The sequence below is a fragment of the Molothrus aeneus genome, chromosome 3 (genome assembly GCF_037042795.1).
Source record: "Molothrus aeneus isolate 106 chromosome 3, BPBGC_Maene_1.0, whole genome shotgun sequence".
In the NCBI taxonomy this organism is placed as follows: Eukaryota; Metazoa; Chordata; class Aves; order Passeriformes; family Icteridae; genus Molothrus; species Molothrus aeneus.
The window spans coordinates 6087633-6103790 of record NC_089648.1 but is presented as its reverse complement, the minus strand read 5'-3'; the positions used below and the strand labels follow the sequence as shown (position 1 = coordinate 6103790).

General features: G+C 54.3%; 1 protein-coding gene across 1 annotated transcript; it reads left to right on the top strand.

Moving 5' to 3' along the window:
* Positions 1–9659: 9659 nt before the first annotated feature.
* On the top strand, positions 9660–12996 carry VSX1 (visual system homeobox 1). Its single transcript, XM_066547761.1, has 5 exons — positions 9660–10029; positions 10372–10450; positions 10711–10834; positions 11707–11887; positions 12479–12996. The coding sequence occupies exons 1-5, from the start codon at positions 9660–9662 to the stop codon at positions 12748–12750; spliced, it is 1026 nt and encodes a 341-aa protein (XP_066403858.1). The 3' UTR covers positions 12751–12996.
* Positions 12997–16158: the final 3162 nt, after the last annotated feature.

Sequence of the window (16158 nt, the reverse complement as noted above, 5' to 3'; positions counted from 1 at the left end):
TTCTGAGCTGCCCTGGCGGGGCAGGGCACTGGAAGGCTGATGTCCAGGCTGGGCACAGCTGGCTCTGGGGCACAGTGTGCAGCAGGGTGGTGATGGGGGTTCCATGGCAGCCAGCAGGGCGGGATGCTCTCAGCAAAGGGAACAGATTGAAGGCAGATTGTGAGGGTGAAGTAGCACCGTGCTACACAGATAGGGAGTGGCTTCAGAAATGGCATTTAATCATTCAACATTAACACAAGACATCTGTCACCACCCTTGGCAGTGATGGTGCTACACAGCAAAACAATATGTTCTGGTGCTCCTAATCACAGGAAAAACACTACTTTTTTTGCAGAGAGTTCTTTTAGTGCCCGACACAAATCCTTCTATTTTATTATAGCAATCCCAGCCAAATCCTCCAATAAATGGAGTTTTTATTAATGTGCAGCTGTTGAATGAGAAAAAAATAAAACTCAGAAATAAAAATGAATCCCTGAATAATCAGGCTGATCCCATGCAGTAAGAACAAGCAGGCCGACCACATACTTACAGCTTTTTGGTATTATTTAAAAATATGGTCAGGGCTTTTCTTTCCCACTCTATTTTTTTTTTTTACACAGACCTGATTAGATTTTGCTCAGGAAGATCCAAGCCACTTCTGTGAGCTGGAAATGCAGCAAGGAGTGAGAGGATCTAGGATGAGGGTTACATCCAGTATGTGTGCCTGATATTTGCCTGCTGCCATGGTCAGGAATTTGATTAATCCAGGGAAGAGAGTGGAGGGGTCGCACCGTGCCCAGGGCAGCTGGGCTTTGGCTTTGCAATGAGGGATGTGCTTGCAAAAGAGAAGAGAGTGTCAAAAAAAGCAGGGTGGAAAAAGGTAAGCAACAAAAGTGGTCTGGCCATGGCAGCTCCCAGCAGAGGATGGTGTGGTTTGCTTTAACTAGCTGCAATTTGGTGCTCTTTGAGCTTGCCAGGTGAAATGCCAGTCAAAAGTGCTATTTTGCAGCTAAAGATGAAGGAGGAGTGATCCCATGGTGATGTGGTGGGTGAGGCAGGTGCTGAGCTGGGGGAAAGAGCAATGCCCACCCTGCATTTAGCCCCAGTTCCTTTCCCTGTGCACACGTCCTGCCCTGCCAAAGCATCTGCAAGCTGTGTGTGATGAGTGGAGAGGCCTGCCAGGAACAGAACAAATCTCCTTCCTTTATGCTCGCTCTGGCTGCCGGGAGATCTGCTCCAAGCCTGCTCCACCCATGGCCCAGCCGTGCGGCCGCACGCGCGCTGGGAGCTGGGCTAAAGCAGGTCCCAGGCTCCAGTCCAGCTGGCAACCCAGCCACCATCCAGGGCTGTTCCCTGATGGCTCTGGCCCAAAGGAGAGTGCTGAGTGAGCAGAGATGGAGGGGAATTGCTGGAGCTGCCGTTGGATGTGCGCAGGTGTACCCAGGTGGCTGAGACCTCAGACAGCCCCATGGAGGCTCACCTGGAATTAAACCTCCAGCAGGAGGGCAAAGCCAGCCTGGGAAGCACCCCCAGAGCCAACAGGGCTTTCATGTTATCTGAGGTTAGCTGTGGCCATTGGGACAGTGCCTGTCACCCCTGCTCACCCAGGGGTGCAGCCTGGCTGATGTGAGGCAGGAGGGAATGTCCTGAGCAGATAGCACCCTGCCTACGAAATGGCACGACCATCTCTGCTATTCATTCTGATTAAATTCGAGCCAAAGTAAAGCCCTAATTCTTCTGATTAAAGCTTAGAAGTTAAGCTCTTCGGACAGGATGTGTGCCTTGCCCTGTGCTCTCCTAAACCACTTTGTCCATTCCATGACAAGACACTAATAACACACTCCTGTATGTTTCTTCTCAGACACTCATGATGCCCATTCCAGAGCATGTATGATGTGCCTGGGACATCCCACCACTTCTGTCTGAGTAGTGGTACTTATATGTTGTCACCTGGACATTTTGGAAGCAGGAAAGCAGAAGGAGCTGCTCCAAGCAAAGCAGAGGTCCACGTCTGCCAGGGCTCATCCTTTATGGATTAGGTTTTTCCTAGAGGAATTGCCCTGGGAGAGATGCCCTAGCGCAGGCATGGGTTGGGGCATTACAGAAATGCTGTGTTACTTCAGGTAACACCCTCTACAAGCATGGGATCAGCCTGCTGTCACTGCCCTGCAGGGAGTGGGTAAAAGGGAACTAGAGTGGTGAGTTAGAGTCTCAGGCACAGGAGCAGATTTGTCACTGCCTTAGCCTCCATTTATGGGTAGTTTACCCAGGGTAGCTCTGTTATGAAATTTTACTTGAGTGGTCCATACCCTGCTTGCCTGCCCTGCAGGACTTTCTGAGGATGTGGGGTAGGAAGGACTGTGGATGAGGCTCACCTGCATCACCTGCTTGCCTTTAAGGAGAAGCTCCTGGCACCTGCTGGGAAGTGTGGCCCTGGGCCAGACCTGGGCTGCTGTGGTTCCACAGACGTTCAGCTTCGTGCAGGAAATCTAGGAAACTTCTGTCTTGAACATCTGGCCTGGGGAAGCTCTCCCATCCTTTCCCCCTCTGCACCGCAGCCAGAGGCACAGCCTGGTATTGTTTGTCACAGATCAATGCATTTACCCATGTGGAAAAATGTCATTACCACCAGGGCTCGGCTTTTCTTTCCCCTTGAACCGCCCCTGCTGTGCTGCTGAGGGGCTGGCTAATTGCCTCTTTTCTCAGGTTGCCCCTGGGGATGGCTGCCCCACGGCCTGCCACACATCTCAGCTGCACTCTCAGGGCTTCCCCCAGCCAAAGGGGCTGCTTTGCCAAACAAATGAACACTCAGACACTGTGCAGGACCATGGGCCTCTTTGTTACATCTCCTCCTGTGAGCTAAAGAAACAGAGGGGGAGTCACTTAAAAAGAGAGGGAAGGATGGATGATGGGCTCCGAGCCAGGAGGGGAGATGCAGGTAACCTGCTTGTCTGTGCATCCTGCTGGGATGGCCCCCAAAATGGGACTGAGGCACAGATTTCCTGCCCTGGGCAGACAAGAGCAGAGGGAAGGGAATTGCCCTTCAGGGTTTCTGCTGTCACTGCTGTGTGTTCAGGAGTCTGGGAGTGCTTTGGCTGGAAGAGCTCTGCAGGAGCTGCAAAGGAGGCTGAGCTGGGGGATGTTGAAGGAAACTGGTGACCAGGCATCTTTTCCCTGTAGAAACTGGAAACTTTCTAGGTAACAAACAACAGGAACTAAGAGCAATTTTACTGCAATTCGCTGCAATTTCCAAATAGGAAGAAAATACATTTGTTCTACTTTCAAAATCCATCATAACCTCAAGCCAAAAGGCAAGAGTGCAGACAATAATCCCACAAAGGAGAAGTTCTCTTTCTCTTATTACTTTTCTTCCTCCTCTTTTTCCCAGAGCGTGACAATACCAATAATATAAGTCCTGTTTGAGATGAATAAATAATTATTCATTGTCAGCAAGATTTGATCTATCCATTTTGTACAGTATGTTCCCTTTTGGCATCAAGGCCCACCTTGACTATGTTAGAGGAATCCTGTCGAAGCAAAACCCAGGAGCTGGTAGAAAAGCTGGAAAGTCCTCTGTGCTAAAATCTGTCCTTTATTGTAGAAAAAAGTTAATCCCACAAGAAAATTTTACAAGTTTTACAACCCAATGCTGCCAGTGTAAGAGAATAGAGGAGAGGATGGTGTAGGAGTGACATTGGTGAGAGCAGGGCTGAGCTATAAAAAGGAAAACCAGGAAGGGGAGGTCCCTATGTGTTAAAAGATGCCCTTTCTGCATCCAAAAAGAAAATTGCAGAATGCAGTGTCAGAGCACAGCAAACACATCCCTGGGTATGTGGAGGAAAGCTGGGCAGGAGCAGCTTTCCTGCAGGGCCAAGTAAAATGGGTGAAGCGAGATACGGGAACGCTATCTGTATTTCTCACACCAAATAATGTGGTTGCTTACAAAGATGAGACAGGCAAGCATGGGTGCCTTCACTCTTCTGGGAAGAGTGCACATAAATATATTTATGTTATTTTTCTCTTATTTCTCTAGGTCCTTTAGATGGTCTGTTTGGGACAACATAGCTTGGGTAAAAGGTCATTTGCTTGTGTAATGTCTGATGGGATTTGTGAGACTGCCACATCAGTCTTCAGCCAAAAGACCCCAGCTTAGGTCTCTTAGGAGTCCAGTTGTTAATGGGGGAGAGGGAGGACACTGTGAAACTCATTAATGACTTTCCTGGTCTGTCTGAAAATAAATGGCTTGTGTTGGGAAGCCATGCTTGAAAACCTCCCTGCTTAGCTGCAGAGTGGAGATAGCTGGGAAAGCCCAGGTGCCACTTGTCACAGCAAGCCCAGGCCAGTGCTGAGAAAGGGACCTGGACCTCTTTGCACAGCCAAAAGCTCTGAATTCACCTGCAAGGACAGGTGCCCCACTTCAGCACTTGGCAGCGCTCAGGAGAGCTGATCTAGAAAGCCGTATTGTGGGTAAGAGTGAGAGTAGCTGCCTGTGTGCTGGTGTCCCCTGCTTTAATTAGGTTAGTTTCTTTCATGGCAAGTGCTGTCATACCAAGCTGAAAAATCAATACCATATGGCACAGCACTCAGATAGCAAACTTGGAGATTAATTAAAGGAGAAGTGCTTCTGTTAGGTCTCAGAGCACAGTGCCTGTGATTAGGCATGGCTGAACTGGTTTGCAAATGCAAAGGCTGGGCAGCACCAGAGCTGAGCTGGACACTCTGCCACTCTGGGGTCAGAACAAACTGTGATCTCCCTTTCTTTACTTGCTGAAATCATTGTTTAGCATGTTCGCCTGGATTTTCCTGTGTCTCGCTTCCTGGGCAGGGGAGGGAGGTGCAAAGGGAAGCATTTTTCTGGAAGGCTTCTGCTGGGTGAGGTGCTGGGTGTGAACATGGAGAAGGTGCTGCCTGGGGGCTCACTTTACTCCTGAGCTGGGAGCTGGGAAAGAGAGGAGAGGGAGAAGGAGAGGGAGAGGAGAATCTGACTCTGTCCTTGGGAAGTTTCATTTCCAGGGCGCAGACCAGAGTGGGACAGTGTCTACCCCTCTTTTGGGAGTTGCTGATTTAATGAATGTGGCAGCTATTGTGTGTGTTTGGGACCCTCACAGCCGTTTTTCTTCTGCCGATACTTTCTTTTCTTTTCGGCTTTAATGAGAGTTTCTCTAATTGACTTGATGATTTCTGTTTAATTAGCACATTTTGGAGGAATGATCAAAAAATAATAAGATAAATTAATCAGACAAGCATAGTGCAAAGGAATAATAGCTCTTTTGTGGGGCTAATTGGAGTGGACAGTCCATCGGCTAGTTTGGGGCTCCTCACAGTTGGATATTCCCAGCCTAGTTGTGCCTTGTGCCCAGAGCTTCCAAACACCCACATAGACCCAGCTTTGGTAGTCATTTCAATTAGCTTTAATGAGCTGTGAATGAGCACCAAGGAGAACCGAGTCTGGGCCTGACCTGTTTTGCCATTGCCCAGATCTTGCCTAAGGCTGTGGCAGCAGGGTTCGCCCAGAGCCTGCATCAGGTGCCGGGCCCTGGGTAGCACCAGGCAGAGCATCTCTGGGGAGGGCTGTGTGTTCCAGCTCACACATCCTGCATAGGAAAAGAGGGGGTTGCCCACGGGGATGTGAGATGGGCAGACAAATGGCACTAGAAAGCAACAAGTTTGGCAGAAGCAAGAAGGAGGGGAAGCAAAAAGCAGCAGCTGAAGGAGCAACCAGAAATCGGAGCTACTGCTGTCGTGCCTGCTCCATCTGGGTTCCTTCCTGAGCACTCTGTCCCTCCTGTTCCCATACATACATCTCTGGAACAAGCCCCAGGCTCCTCCCTGGGAGCAGGAACAGCACTTGCCATGGGCTACATCACCTACAGCTCCTTGGAGATGCACAGGGTGAGCTCTGCTCGCTCACCAACTGCCAGCCATGCTCACAGTTGATGTTGTAGGTGCAGCACCTTGCTGGCCATTTGTTTGCCCTGTGCTGGCTGGGAATTAATTAGGAGATGGGCTCCAGGCTGCTGTGACAGCTGTCTGCATGTGGCACTTCCCAGCAGTTTGATTAAATCTGTGACACTCCAGATGTGAGCGCCCTGTGCAGCAGCACATGGTTTGCTCTTAAACTCCACTTAAACCGTGACTGCTCTTCTGGTTTTAATCAAAGGCAAATGCCTTAAGACAGAAATCTGTGCAGAGGAATTAGTAGGGATGTCTCTGGGGTGTGTGGACAAGGAAAGGGACCCTCCCGTGCCAAATTAGGGCTGACAACACTTGCAGTCAGCTGGGCTGGTGATGCTACAGCACTGAGCAGGTGGTGCATGGCCAGCTGTGACTGTGCTCAGCCTGCAAACCCTCTGCTTCACCCACATCCTGTGGAGCTGCCAACAAAGCACTTCCCACAGCCTGACAGTGGAGGGAGCACAGGTTCCCTGATTCTTTTAACCTGTTCACGCTGCCTGCCTCTGCAAATCCATCACCCCAAAATGGTTGGTACTTGGCCACTACAGATATGCATTCCTACCTGGCCAGGAGTGTGCACACAATCCACCACTGAGCCCTGCTGCAGCCTGAGGAAAGTCTCATTGCCTGCATTGCAAGGAGGAGGCTCGTCTGTAACTTAGAGGTGGGGATTTAGCCTTGCAAAAGGCAAATGGGACTGGCTGCAACACCCCCCTCTTTGCTGCCTTCTCCCCTAGCTATGGCCTGTTTCTCTGTTCCTTTTCACCCATGTGTCAGACACAATGCTTTCACAACAGCCAGCACTTCCCCATGTTCCCAGCAGGATGTGGAGGAGGCAGAAGAAAAGCCCTTTTTCTTCTGTCCATGCTTGTTGAGGTTCCCACCCTTGCCACACTGCCTGTGTTGCCACCAGCTGGCTGCTCACCCTGCTGCACTCCACCTCTGGGTCACCCTGTACCTGTGCAAGGCCCACCATGGCCACCAACAGGCTGGCTGAGCTTGCCCTACACAGCAGGTGTAGGGTTGTGGGGCTGGGGAGGAGGACTGGGCAGTGACTGCTGGTGCAGGTACCATGGATGGGTGTGCAGTAAGAGCTGCGCTTTTGGAGATGGGTTCTCCATCCAGCCTGGGGCACAGGAGCCTCTTCCACCCCGAGCTGCCTGAAACTGTCAGATGGTCCTTTATTATTGACCTGATTCATATCTAAACCAGGGAGGTGAAAGCTGTCTTATCCCATTACTAATCCCCTAAACCAGGCCCTTCAATACCTTCTCCTTGCTGCCCCCTCCTCGTTGCTACAGCAGGTGGTTGCAGGATGAGTGCACATCCTTTGGGGCTTTCCCTGAGCCCACGGAGAAAATGGGGACTCCAAAAACCCACCAAATGCTGGCTCTGGAGTTATCATCAGCTGAGGAGGGTCTGACAAAATGCTGCGTGTGTCTGTAATCCCCTAAGGACTTCCAAGGCTTGTTTCTGGGCTCTGAGTGGGACAGCTCCAGGTATCCATCCCATCACGCGTGCCCTCCATCCTGTAGGTCATGGCAGGCGTCTGACACGGTGCTGGAGCAGCCATGGGGAGGAGGGGACAATCTGGGGACTGTCCCACCTGGCTGTGTCCCTAGTCCTGCAAAGTGCAGCAGGGATAGGGGTGCTCCAGCATCAGCTGCAGGCAGCGCTCACCCCCTGGGATATGGGGCTGCACCGAGGCCGGGGTCCTGTGGCCTTGGGCTGCTCTGGTAGAGCCCCATGGAGGTTCTGGCTGCTGGGGCACCTTGAGGCTGCTGGGCTGGCTGGCACAGGCACCCTGCCCATGGAGAGGGGGGGCAAACCCCAGGGAAATTAGAGCAAGGGGCGATGTTTGATGTTCTGCTCTTTAAGCGATTAATAATCTTTCGGCGTCGGAGAATCAGCTGAAAATCTTCCTTAGAAAATAATGAGCAGAGAAACATTTACTGATTAGTCTAATCCCAGCTAATCCTATCTGATGAGCATATATCAAGATATCCTTTAACTGATTTATTGTCCAAAGGACTGGTGGAGGTGCCCATCTCCACCGTGGCTGGGGGAGCTGGGGGTGCAGCAGGAGTGTCCCCACAGCCCATCCCAGTGTCCTGTCCCGGGAGCGGGTGTGTCCCCGTCCCCCAGGGCACGGCCTCGCTCACCCTGGCCCTGGGAGGCAGCGCCATATCCAGGCCACCTTGCCAGCATGGGGAGATTTAATCGCTATTTCCATTTCTGCATCTATCGGCTTTCTCTTGGGTTTGAGCTTTTATGTTTCATAAACTGATTAGGAGCAATTATACGTGCTTTATCCCCAAACTTTCCAAATGCCTAGGCCATATGCATATTTAAGGCTTCATCATCTCTCCCAACAGCTCAGCCTCAATGTAAACTGCTGAAATCAAGCTGATTCTGGGACAACATCAAAAATTAGGGTTTTAACCACTAATATCTGCTCGAACAGGAAATTTGTTGTGGGTGGTGGCCGGATTATGACTTCTAATTACTGTGGCAGATCCTCCCTGCCTAGCAGTGAAAGTCTCCTATTCCAGCAAAACTGCAGCAAAACCACTCTGGAGAAGCGAAGATGCCCAAGGGGATCCCGGGGTGCTCTGTGTCCGGTCAGGGGGCAGCTCTGGGTGGGGATGCCCCGAGCATCCCTTCATCCCAAGCACATGAGCACCCCAAATTGGTGGTCACACTTCCACACCTCCCAGTCCCCTCACACCCATTTGCCTTTCTTGGTGAGAAGCACGACGGTCCAGAGGGTCCCCCCCGCCAGCCCCCAGTGCCGGCCACGGCAATTATCCTAAATGAAAGTTATTGTTCTGCTAATCCTGGGAACAGCTTGCGATGGGAGATTTGGGTCTTTCTTTAATAATGCAAAGTTAATGCGGAGTCCCCTTGTAATTATCTTTATCAGAAGGACCCTCGGTTAATCTGACCGTCCAATGAAGGCCTGGATCAGGCAGCCCATGTAAGCCGGTTGTAAATCATTTCCATCAACAGATGAAGGGAAGAGGGAAAAAAATTGCAGCCCAGGTGCAAGAATCTGGGAGCAAAAGGGAGCACAGAGGCCAGGCACCTCGGGGTGGCCCTGGCCAGGGTGCCAAGACACCTGGGGTCAGGGGAGGCTCCTGCCCAGCAGCCCCTGCCTGTTCCCATCCCCGTCTCTAGGCTGCTGAGCCCAGTGGGATGTCCCATCTGGGATGTGGGGCTGAAGAGTCCTGGGCTGGAATGGGGGTACTGGGAAGTGTACTGCTGTGCAATGGAAGAGGGGATGTGGGGACACAGGGACACAGCAGGGAGTTCCTAGGAGGAAACCCGGAGAGGGAACCCAAGGGGATGTGAGACGGATTTATGGGGCATGGAGGGGAACAGGGTGACCGGGCCGGGGCGGGACGGGCACTGAGAGGGGGTCCTGGAGAGGGTCCGAGCGCAACCGCAGGGGGCCGGCGGGGGTGGTACGGACCGAGGGGCGGGGGCCGAGGGGAGCGGAGGGAGGGACGGCGAGAGGGGGCGGCGGGGGGCCGGGCGGTGGCCCGGGAGGGCCGGGGGAGGGGCGCGGGACCTGTGCGGGCGGGAGGGGGGACCGAGGCTGTTAATCCCGGGATTGGGAGCGCCCCCCCGCCGGTCTGGAGTGTGATTGGAGCCGGGACCGGCGGCGGGACGATAAAAAGGGCGGCGGGCGGTGGTGGCCGGGTCAGGCGGCGGCGGCGGCGGCGATGCCGGGCCGGGCGGAGCCGTCGGGGGGACGCGCGGCGGCGGGGCCGGTGGCGGTGCCCGTGCCGGTGACACCGGGCGCGGCGGCGCGACCGGGAGGCGCGGGGCTGCGGGCCAAGGGCTTCGCCATCACCGACCTGCTGGGGCTGGAAGCCGAGCTGCAGCCGCCCCCCGGGCCCCCCCCGGCCGCCACCGCCGGTGGCTACGAGGGCGGCGGGGCGCTGGGGCTGGGGCTGGGGCTGCTGTGCAGCCTGGGCGGGCCGGGAGCGCCGTGCCTGCTGCCCGCCCCGCTGCCGCTCCTGCCCGCCCGCGGCCCCCGCCCGCCGCCCGGGCCGCCGCCCGCCGCCCGCCGCCACAAGGAGAACATCTCCGGTGAGCGGGGTCGGGGTCGAGGGTGGCCGCGCACGGGGACCCCCGTCCCGAGCCGCTGCCGGGGCTGCCCCGCACCATCGTCCCGCCGGTGCGGCTCCCGTGCCGCCCGGCCCGCCGGGATGCCGAGCCTTTCACCTTTCACCCTCCGGCAATGCGGGCTCCCACCCCCTGCCCCGGGATGGCATCAGCGGTGCGGCACCGCGGGCTCAGCTGGGGGAGGGAACCCCTCCGAGCCCCGGGCCCGCTCCCCGCGGGCGGCTGGAACCGTGCTCGGGGAGCTGCGTTCGGGTGCCCCGCTCTCGACGGGAACGTGACTCTTCCCCTCCCGCTTGCTGCTGCCAGATGAGGACAGCCTGTCTGGGGACGCCAGCGAGCTGAAGATGTCCAGCTCCCAGATCAAGAGGAAGAAGCGCCGGCACAGGTAGCGCCCCGGAGCTTGGCTCTGTCCCCGTTCTCACCTCCTCCTGCTGCCACCATCCTCTCGCTGTTCCTCTTCTCCCCAGGCTGGCGCGGTCGGTATCCCCAAGGGGGATAAAGGGAGGAAAAAGAGGAAAGAGGAGGGCTGCAGCTGGGGTGGGGGGAGGATTTTCCGGAGGAAAACCTCAGCGTGGAGGTGCTGCCAGCCTCGCTGTTTGCCCAAGGGTCCGGACGGTGTGACAGGATGCTCTCTCCTCTCGGCAGGACTGTATTCACAGCTCACCAGCTGGAGGAGCTGGAGAAGGCTTTCAATGAAGCGCACTACCCCGACGTGTATGCCCGGGAGATGCTGGCTGTGAAGACGGAGCTGCCGGAGGACAGGATACAGGTAGGTGGCTGCAGCGATCCTCTCTCTCCCGAGGAGTGTGCGGGCCGCCAGCACCCGGCCGTCTCCTGTGCTCTGTGGCAGTGGGTGCAGGTGGCGGGAACGTGGTGGCGCCGAAACGCTGCAGGGCGCCTGGGGGGAGGCTCGGCTTCTGCCTGCTGGCATCGAACAGCCTCCCAATGGACATGCAGAACCAGGGCACTGAGCTGGCCCCAGCAGTTGCTCTTTGCTGGCAACTTGGCTCTGTCCTCCCACTCAGGCAGGAGCTGGGAGCAATTTGGAGCTGCTGGGCCAAGCTGTGACACAGGAGCTTGCTCACTAGCTTGCCCCTTTGAGGGACACGTGGCATTTTAGGGCCTGATCCTGCTCCCCTATGGAACAGCTCAGTGGCTTAACAATGAGGTGGTGGTCTGGGCAGCAGCCTGGTTATATCTACTGCCTTGAACCTTCAAATAGAGGAGTGGGGTGGGAAGAGGGACCCGAGCACCTTCTGTCATCATTGGTGGCTGCATTATGGAGCCCTTTTTCTGGAGAGGTTGGTGCTTTGTGGATCAGGCAGGGAGGCCCTGCGAGCAGGCGGAGCAGCGTCGGGTGACTTTGGCTGGGATCACCCTCCTGTGTCACGACCAGCCTGATGTTAACATGTGCTCCCTCTCCCCCCCTTCCTCCCCTCTCTGACACCCACGTGTGTGCCCTCCCTCACACCCCTCCCCACACGGTGTCTGCACACCCAACCCTGCACGCACCCTCACGGCTGACCTCGCCCTGGATGGACATTCCCTCATACCCCACGGGCCCTGCACACCCGGCCTCCTCGGGGGCTGTCTCCTCCCCAACCCCACCCCTCCGTGCTCTCCTGGCTGTTACCCCTGAAGGTTTGGTTTCAGAACCGAAGAGCCAAGTGGCGGAAGCGGGAGAAGTGCTGGGGCCGGAGCAGCGTGATGGCCGAGTACGGCCTGTACGGCGCCATGGTGCGGCACTCCATCCCCCTGCCCGAGTCCATCCTCAACTCCGCCAAGAGCGGCCTGGTGGGATCCTGCGCCCCGTGGCTGCTGGGTGAGTGGCAACCTGGGGGGATCAGGGCTCAAATTCTTCTTTCATACGGCTGCCCTTGCCCTTTTCCAGAAAGGAATGGGGCCTCCCTGGCCCCGAGCTGTACGTAGGCTGCCAAGTACCCTCGGTTTTCCGCTTCCTCCTTGCAAAGAGCAGCTAGGGAAAGGAAAACCTTTCACTGCTGTGTCAGACAGGTGCCTGCACGTGGGTGGGTATCACTCAGGCAGCATGGGAGTTGCAAGGCATCTAAGAAGTCACCACCACCTGCCCCTAAACTGAAGATACCTCAGAGCTACCTCAGAGCTACCCTCTGCTCATTCCAGGTTGGAATGGGTCATTACAGCACATCTCTCCCTGTAAGCCTTCCCTGCTACAGGGAAGCTACAGACTAATTTTGCCACAAGCCATCCCCTCGGGCTGCAGAGAGCAGGTGGCAGGGCTCTGGGATGGAAAAGGCTGGTAGTTAGAGAGAGCTTTCCTTGGGATGTAGGCAAGAACTGTGGGAAGCAGCAGTAATTCAGGAGGTGATTCTGAGCCGTCCCAAGCAGATATAAGCAACCAGTGCCCTTGGCTTTTCTCTTTCCCCTCTGCAAGGTATGCACAAAAAGTCCATGGAGGTAAGCAGGAAGGCAGAGAGCCAAGAGAAGCTGGCAGATGGCTGGCGAGTGGAGCAGGAGGAGGAGGAGGAGGAACTCAAAGGGACGCAGGCCAGCTCCCAGAAGGGCTCTGACAAGCTTGGGCTTGCAAAAGACTCGGAGGACACAGCCATCGACCTCTCCAGGACAGCCAAGCACGAGAAGAGGGGTGTGCTGAGGCAGTACATCAACGGGGACCCCCCCACAGAGCAGAAGGACAGGGACCACTGAGCCTGGGCTGCCCCGGAGGAGGCCAGACCTCACAGCGTCCTGGCGAGACCATAATATTTATTGATTTCTTGATTTTTTTTTTTCCCTTAAATAACGGAACTTTTATCCGAATTCAGGGCATTTTAAAACTGGGCACACACACCCCCTCGTCCCCTCACTTTCAAGCTGTTCACTTCTCAGCAGAGCCAGGGTGGAGGGTGGCAGAGGGGACGGGGGCAGTGCGAGGACGGGAACGCATTGTGGTCAGCGCTGACTGCTGCTGGGGAGGAGCCCCCTTCCTTCCCCTCCGTGCTGGGACCACTCCCCCAGCTAGCCAGAAGCACAAAGAGGAGCAACACGCTGGGAGTTGCTCCCTCCTCCAGCATGCAGGGGCAAGGATGGTGCAGGAGTTTACAGACGCCTTCTCCAAGCGCTTCCACCCCGGTGCGGAGCCCGTGTGCGAGTCCTTCCACGCCGAGCACACAAATCTTCCACCTCGAGGAGCAGCAGGGTTTTTAAACATGGTGGGGTTCATCCTCAAGCTGGTGTAACCTGACAGCCAGGCAGGTTTATATTCCCTGAGGATCTAGCCTGCCAATGCAGCCTTATCACTGGATTTACACTGTGTATCTTCCTTAACTCGTATTTGGGAGAAGGGGGTTTTTGTTTATGCAATGATTTTGTACACTCTTGAATGTCACTTGCCACACTATGCATGATAGAACAAACCTTTTTGAAAAGCAAGCCATAGTACCCTGGAGCAATTAAACAATTTTGTGAAGTGACATAAGAAGATATTTTGTAATTGTCTGTAAAAAGTGTTAATGTCAGAGCTGTTTCTTGGTCACCCTATATTTATGTCTAAAAGCACTTTAGTAATCTGGATTTTTGAATGTGGCTCTTCCTGTATTGTCCACCATTTATTTATTACGCATCCATAAATAAAATTGTGGTGTATCTTTGGTTTTCATGCTCTGTATTGCAATTTATACCTTCCTTTGACACATCTCATGGCAGTTGCTGAACTGGCCCATGCACATGCCTCAACAGCTCTCCTGGAACACCTCCAGTTTCATCTACCAGCCAAAACATAACGGAAAATTATCAAAAGGTTTTATTAAAATCTGAGTAATTCCAATTTGGAAAGTGTCTCGACACAGCTCAGGGGGTGTGTGGGCCAGGTACTGATGCTGTCCCTGCTCCTGCCTCTGCTGCTGGGCCTGGCTGCTCTCACAGATGCAGCTCCAGGCTGGACAGGGGGAGAGAGGGGGGGCAGTTCCTGGGAAGAGCAGAGCAGTAAGTGGCACGTGCAGATTTCCTGCTTTTCCCCTCCTTTGCTTGGCCAGACCCCTCCAGGCTGCCGGGGGGAGGGGTAACATATGCATGGCAAATACAAGCTTTGCAGGGAAAAAAAAAAAAAAGTTTGCTGGGGGGGCTGTGGGGAGCACGGTTCAGGAAAGGACCAGCCAGGGCTTATTGCAGCAGCAATTAGGCTCACTGAGAGCCGAGACTTAGCACATTGGAGGCCTAATCCTGCCTGAGCAGCATCTGCAAACCTTTTATTTGGGCTGTGCCACGCTGGCACTGGATGCTTGCAATCCTTTTTATTTATTTTTTTTTTCCCCTTTGGTCTGCCTGCGTGCAGATGGCCTGGCTCCTTGCCTTGTGCTGGCTGCAGGGCTGTGAGAGCAGGCACGTCACCACCACCAGCGCGACAAGGGGAGACACTGTAGTTCCAGCGTGCACAGGGAACGCTCCTGGTAGTGCCTGGTGGGATCCCAGCGCTCACCACAAGCTGGGAAGGAGGAGCCAAGAGGAGGGCGACTGGCCCGAGGCACTTTTCATGTGCTGGGAAGTGGCTGTGGGGTACAGATGCTGGTGGATGGCAGAGACTGCCCAGACTCAGCTCCTGGTGACAGGGTCTGCTGCCCTCCTCGGAGCAGGGAGTCACTCAGATGCTCACTGCCTGCACTGACCCTGGCAGGGAAGTGTCCACTGTCCTCCAAGGTCACTGCTTGGAGCAGCAATAGGAGTAGGGCAGCACATTCTTGTTGTTGCTTCAGGTTTGACCCATCCTGGGATCAGTGGCAGCCAGACCCAGCCATGGCTCAGCCAGTGCTGGTTCAGTGACAAGAGCGTGACCCTGGTGTAAGGCAATGGCTGCCACTTGCACACACCTCCACTGCTCCATGTGAGACCCCACAGCCGTCCTGGTGACCACATCAAGGCCTGGTGCCATGAGCTTCCCTTTGTAAGGAGCCCCGGGCATCCCTCAGCCGCAAGTGCTGTGCTTGCTCAAGCAGAAGATTGTTGCAGACATATTTTATGAAAAATCCTTTTGCCAGGATCTTTTCTCCTGAGAAGCTGAGAAGCTTCAGCTTCTCCATGTTTTGCTGCTTTGGAATGTGATCTGGAGAACTGTTTCCCCAGCATGTGAAAATTATTTTTACTTGATGACCAATGACAGCCACCTGTGCTGAGGCTGTGAGCAGTCACAAGATTTTATTATCATTCCTTTTCTTTCCTTGCTAGCCTTCTGATGAAATCCTTTCTTCTATTCTTTTAGTATAGTTTTAATATAATATATATCATAAAATAATAAATGAGCCTTCTGAAACATGGAGTTGAGATTCTTGTTTCTTCCCTCGTCCTGGGACCCCTGTGAACAGCACCACATTTGGTGAGCCCCGAGTGAGGAACATTGCCACAGAAGATCCCTCCCATGTGGCCCAGGCAAGAGAGGTCAGTAAATTCAAAGCCAGTGTTCAGCACATGCAGATCTCTTCACTGACTGGAAGCTGAGTGCCAGGCACCCTGGGGGAGTGGTGGGGGTGTCCCACTCTCTTTGCTTGATTTCCCTAATTTTAAAGCAGAGATAAAATGACCCAACCACTGGTGGTCAGAATTATCTTACGTCCCAGTGATGGGCCCAGAGCAGAGAAGGCTGCAGGGCTGCATTTGCAGAAGCATCTTCACGGTGCCATTTCCGTACAGCTTTAGCAGTGTTAATATCTGTGTCACTTTGCTTTGGCCAATCCTCCCAAGCTGCAGGTTGGATTTTCAGGCTGGGAGCTCAGAGAGCGAGTCCGAACGCTTTGTAAGCGCTCCCTCGTGTGGAGCGGGGCGATGGGACACGGCGAGGAGGTGCGTCTGCTGTGCATGCAGAAAGAATTCAAGAATGCTGCGGAGTTTGTGTTTCATTACTCTCGTCTTGCATCCCCAACAGGCACTTGCTACAAGGAGCAGTCTCTGGCAGAGGGCACAGGTGCTGATCAGAGCCTCTGACTTTCTCCAGACAGGCTGTGAAAAGTGCATATTATATGGCTCTACGCAGATATTTACCATATGTATTTTGATGTATTGATTAGTTGTGCTGTATTAACATTTTAATAATAAATGTAGTCTTGTGATTAAAAGGTAACTTTTGTA

What these genes read in the sequence shown, in the direction of transcription:
- VSX1 (XM_066547761.1), top strand. Translation starts at nt 9,660, where the DNA reads ATGCCGGGCCGGGCGGAGCCGTCGGGGGGACGCGCGGCGGCGGGGCCG. An exon ending in CCACAAGGAGAACATCTCCG is followed by an intron (nt 10,030 to 10,371) that starts GTGAGCGGGGTC and finishes TGCTGCTGCCAG; the next exon opens with ATGAGGACAGCCTGTCTGGG. An exon ending in CTGCGCCCCGTGGCTGCTGG is followed by an intron (nt 11,888 to 12,478) that starts GTGAGTGGCAAC and finishes CCCCTCTGCAAG; the next exon opens with GTATGCACAAAAAGTCCATG.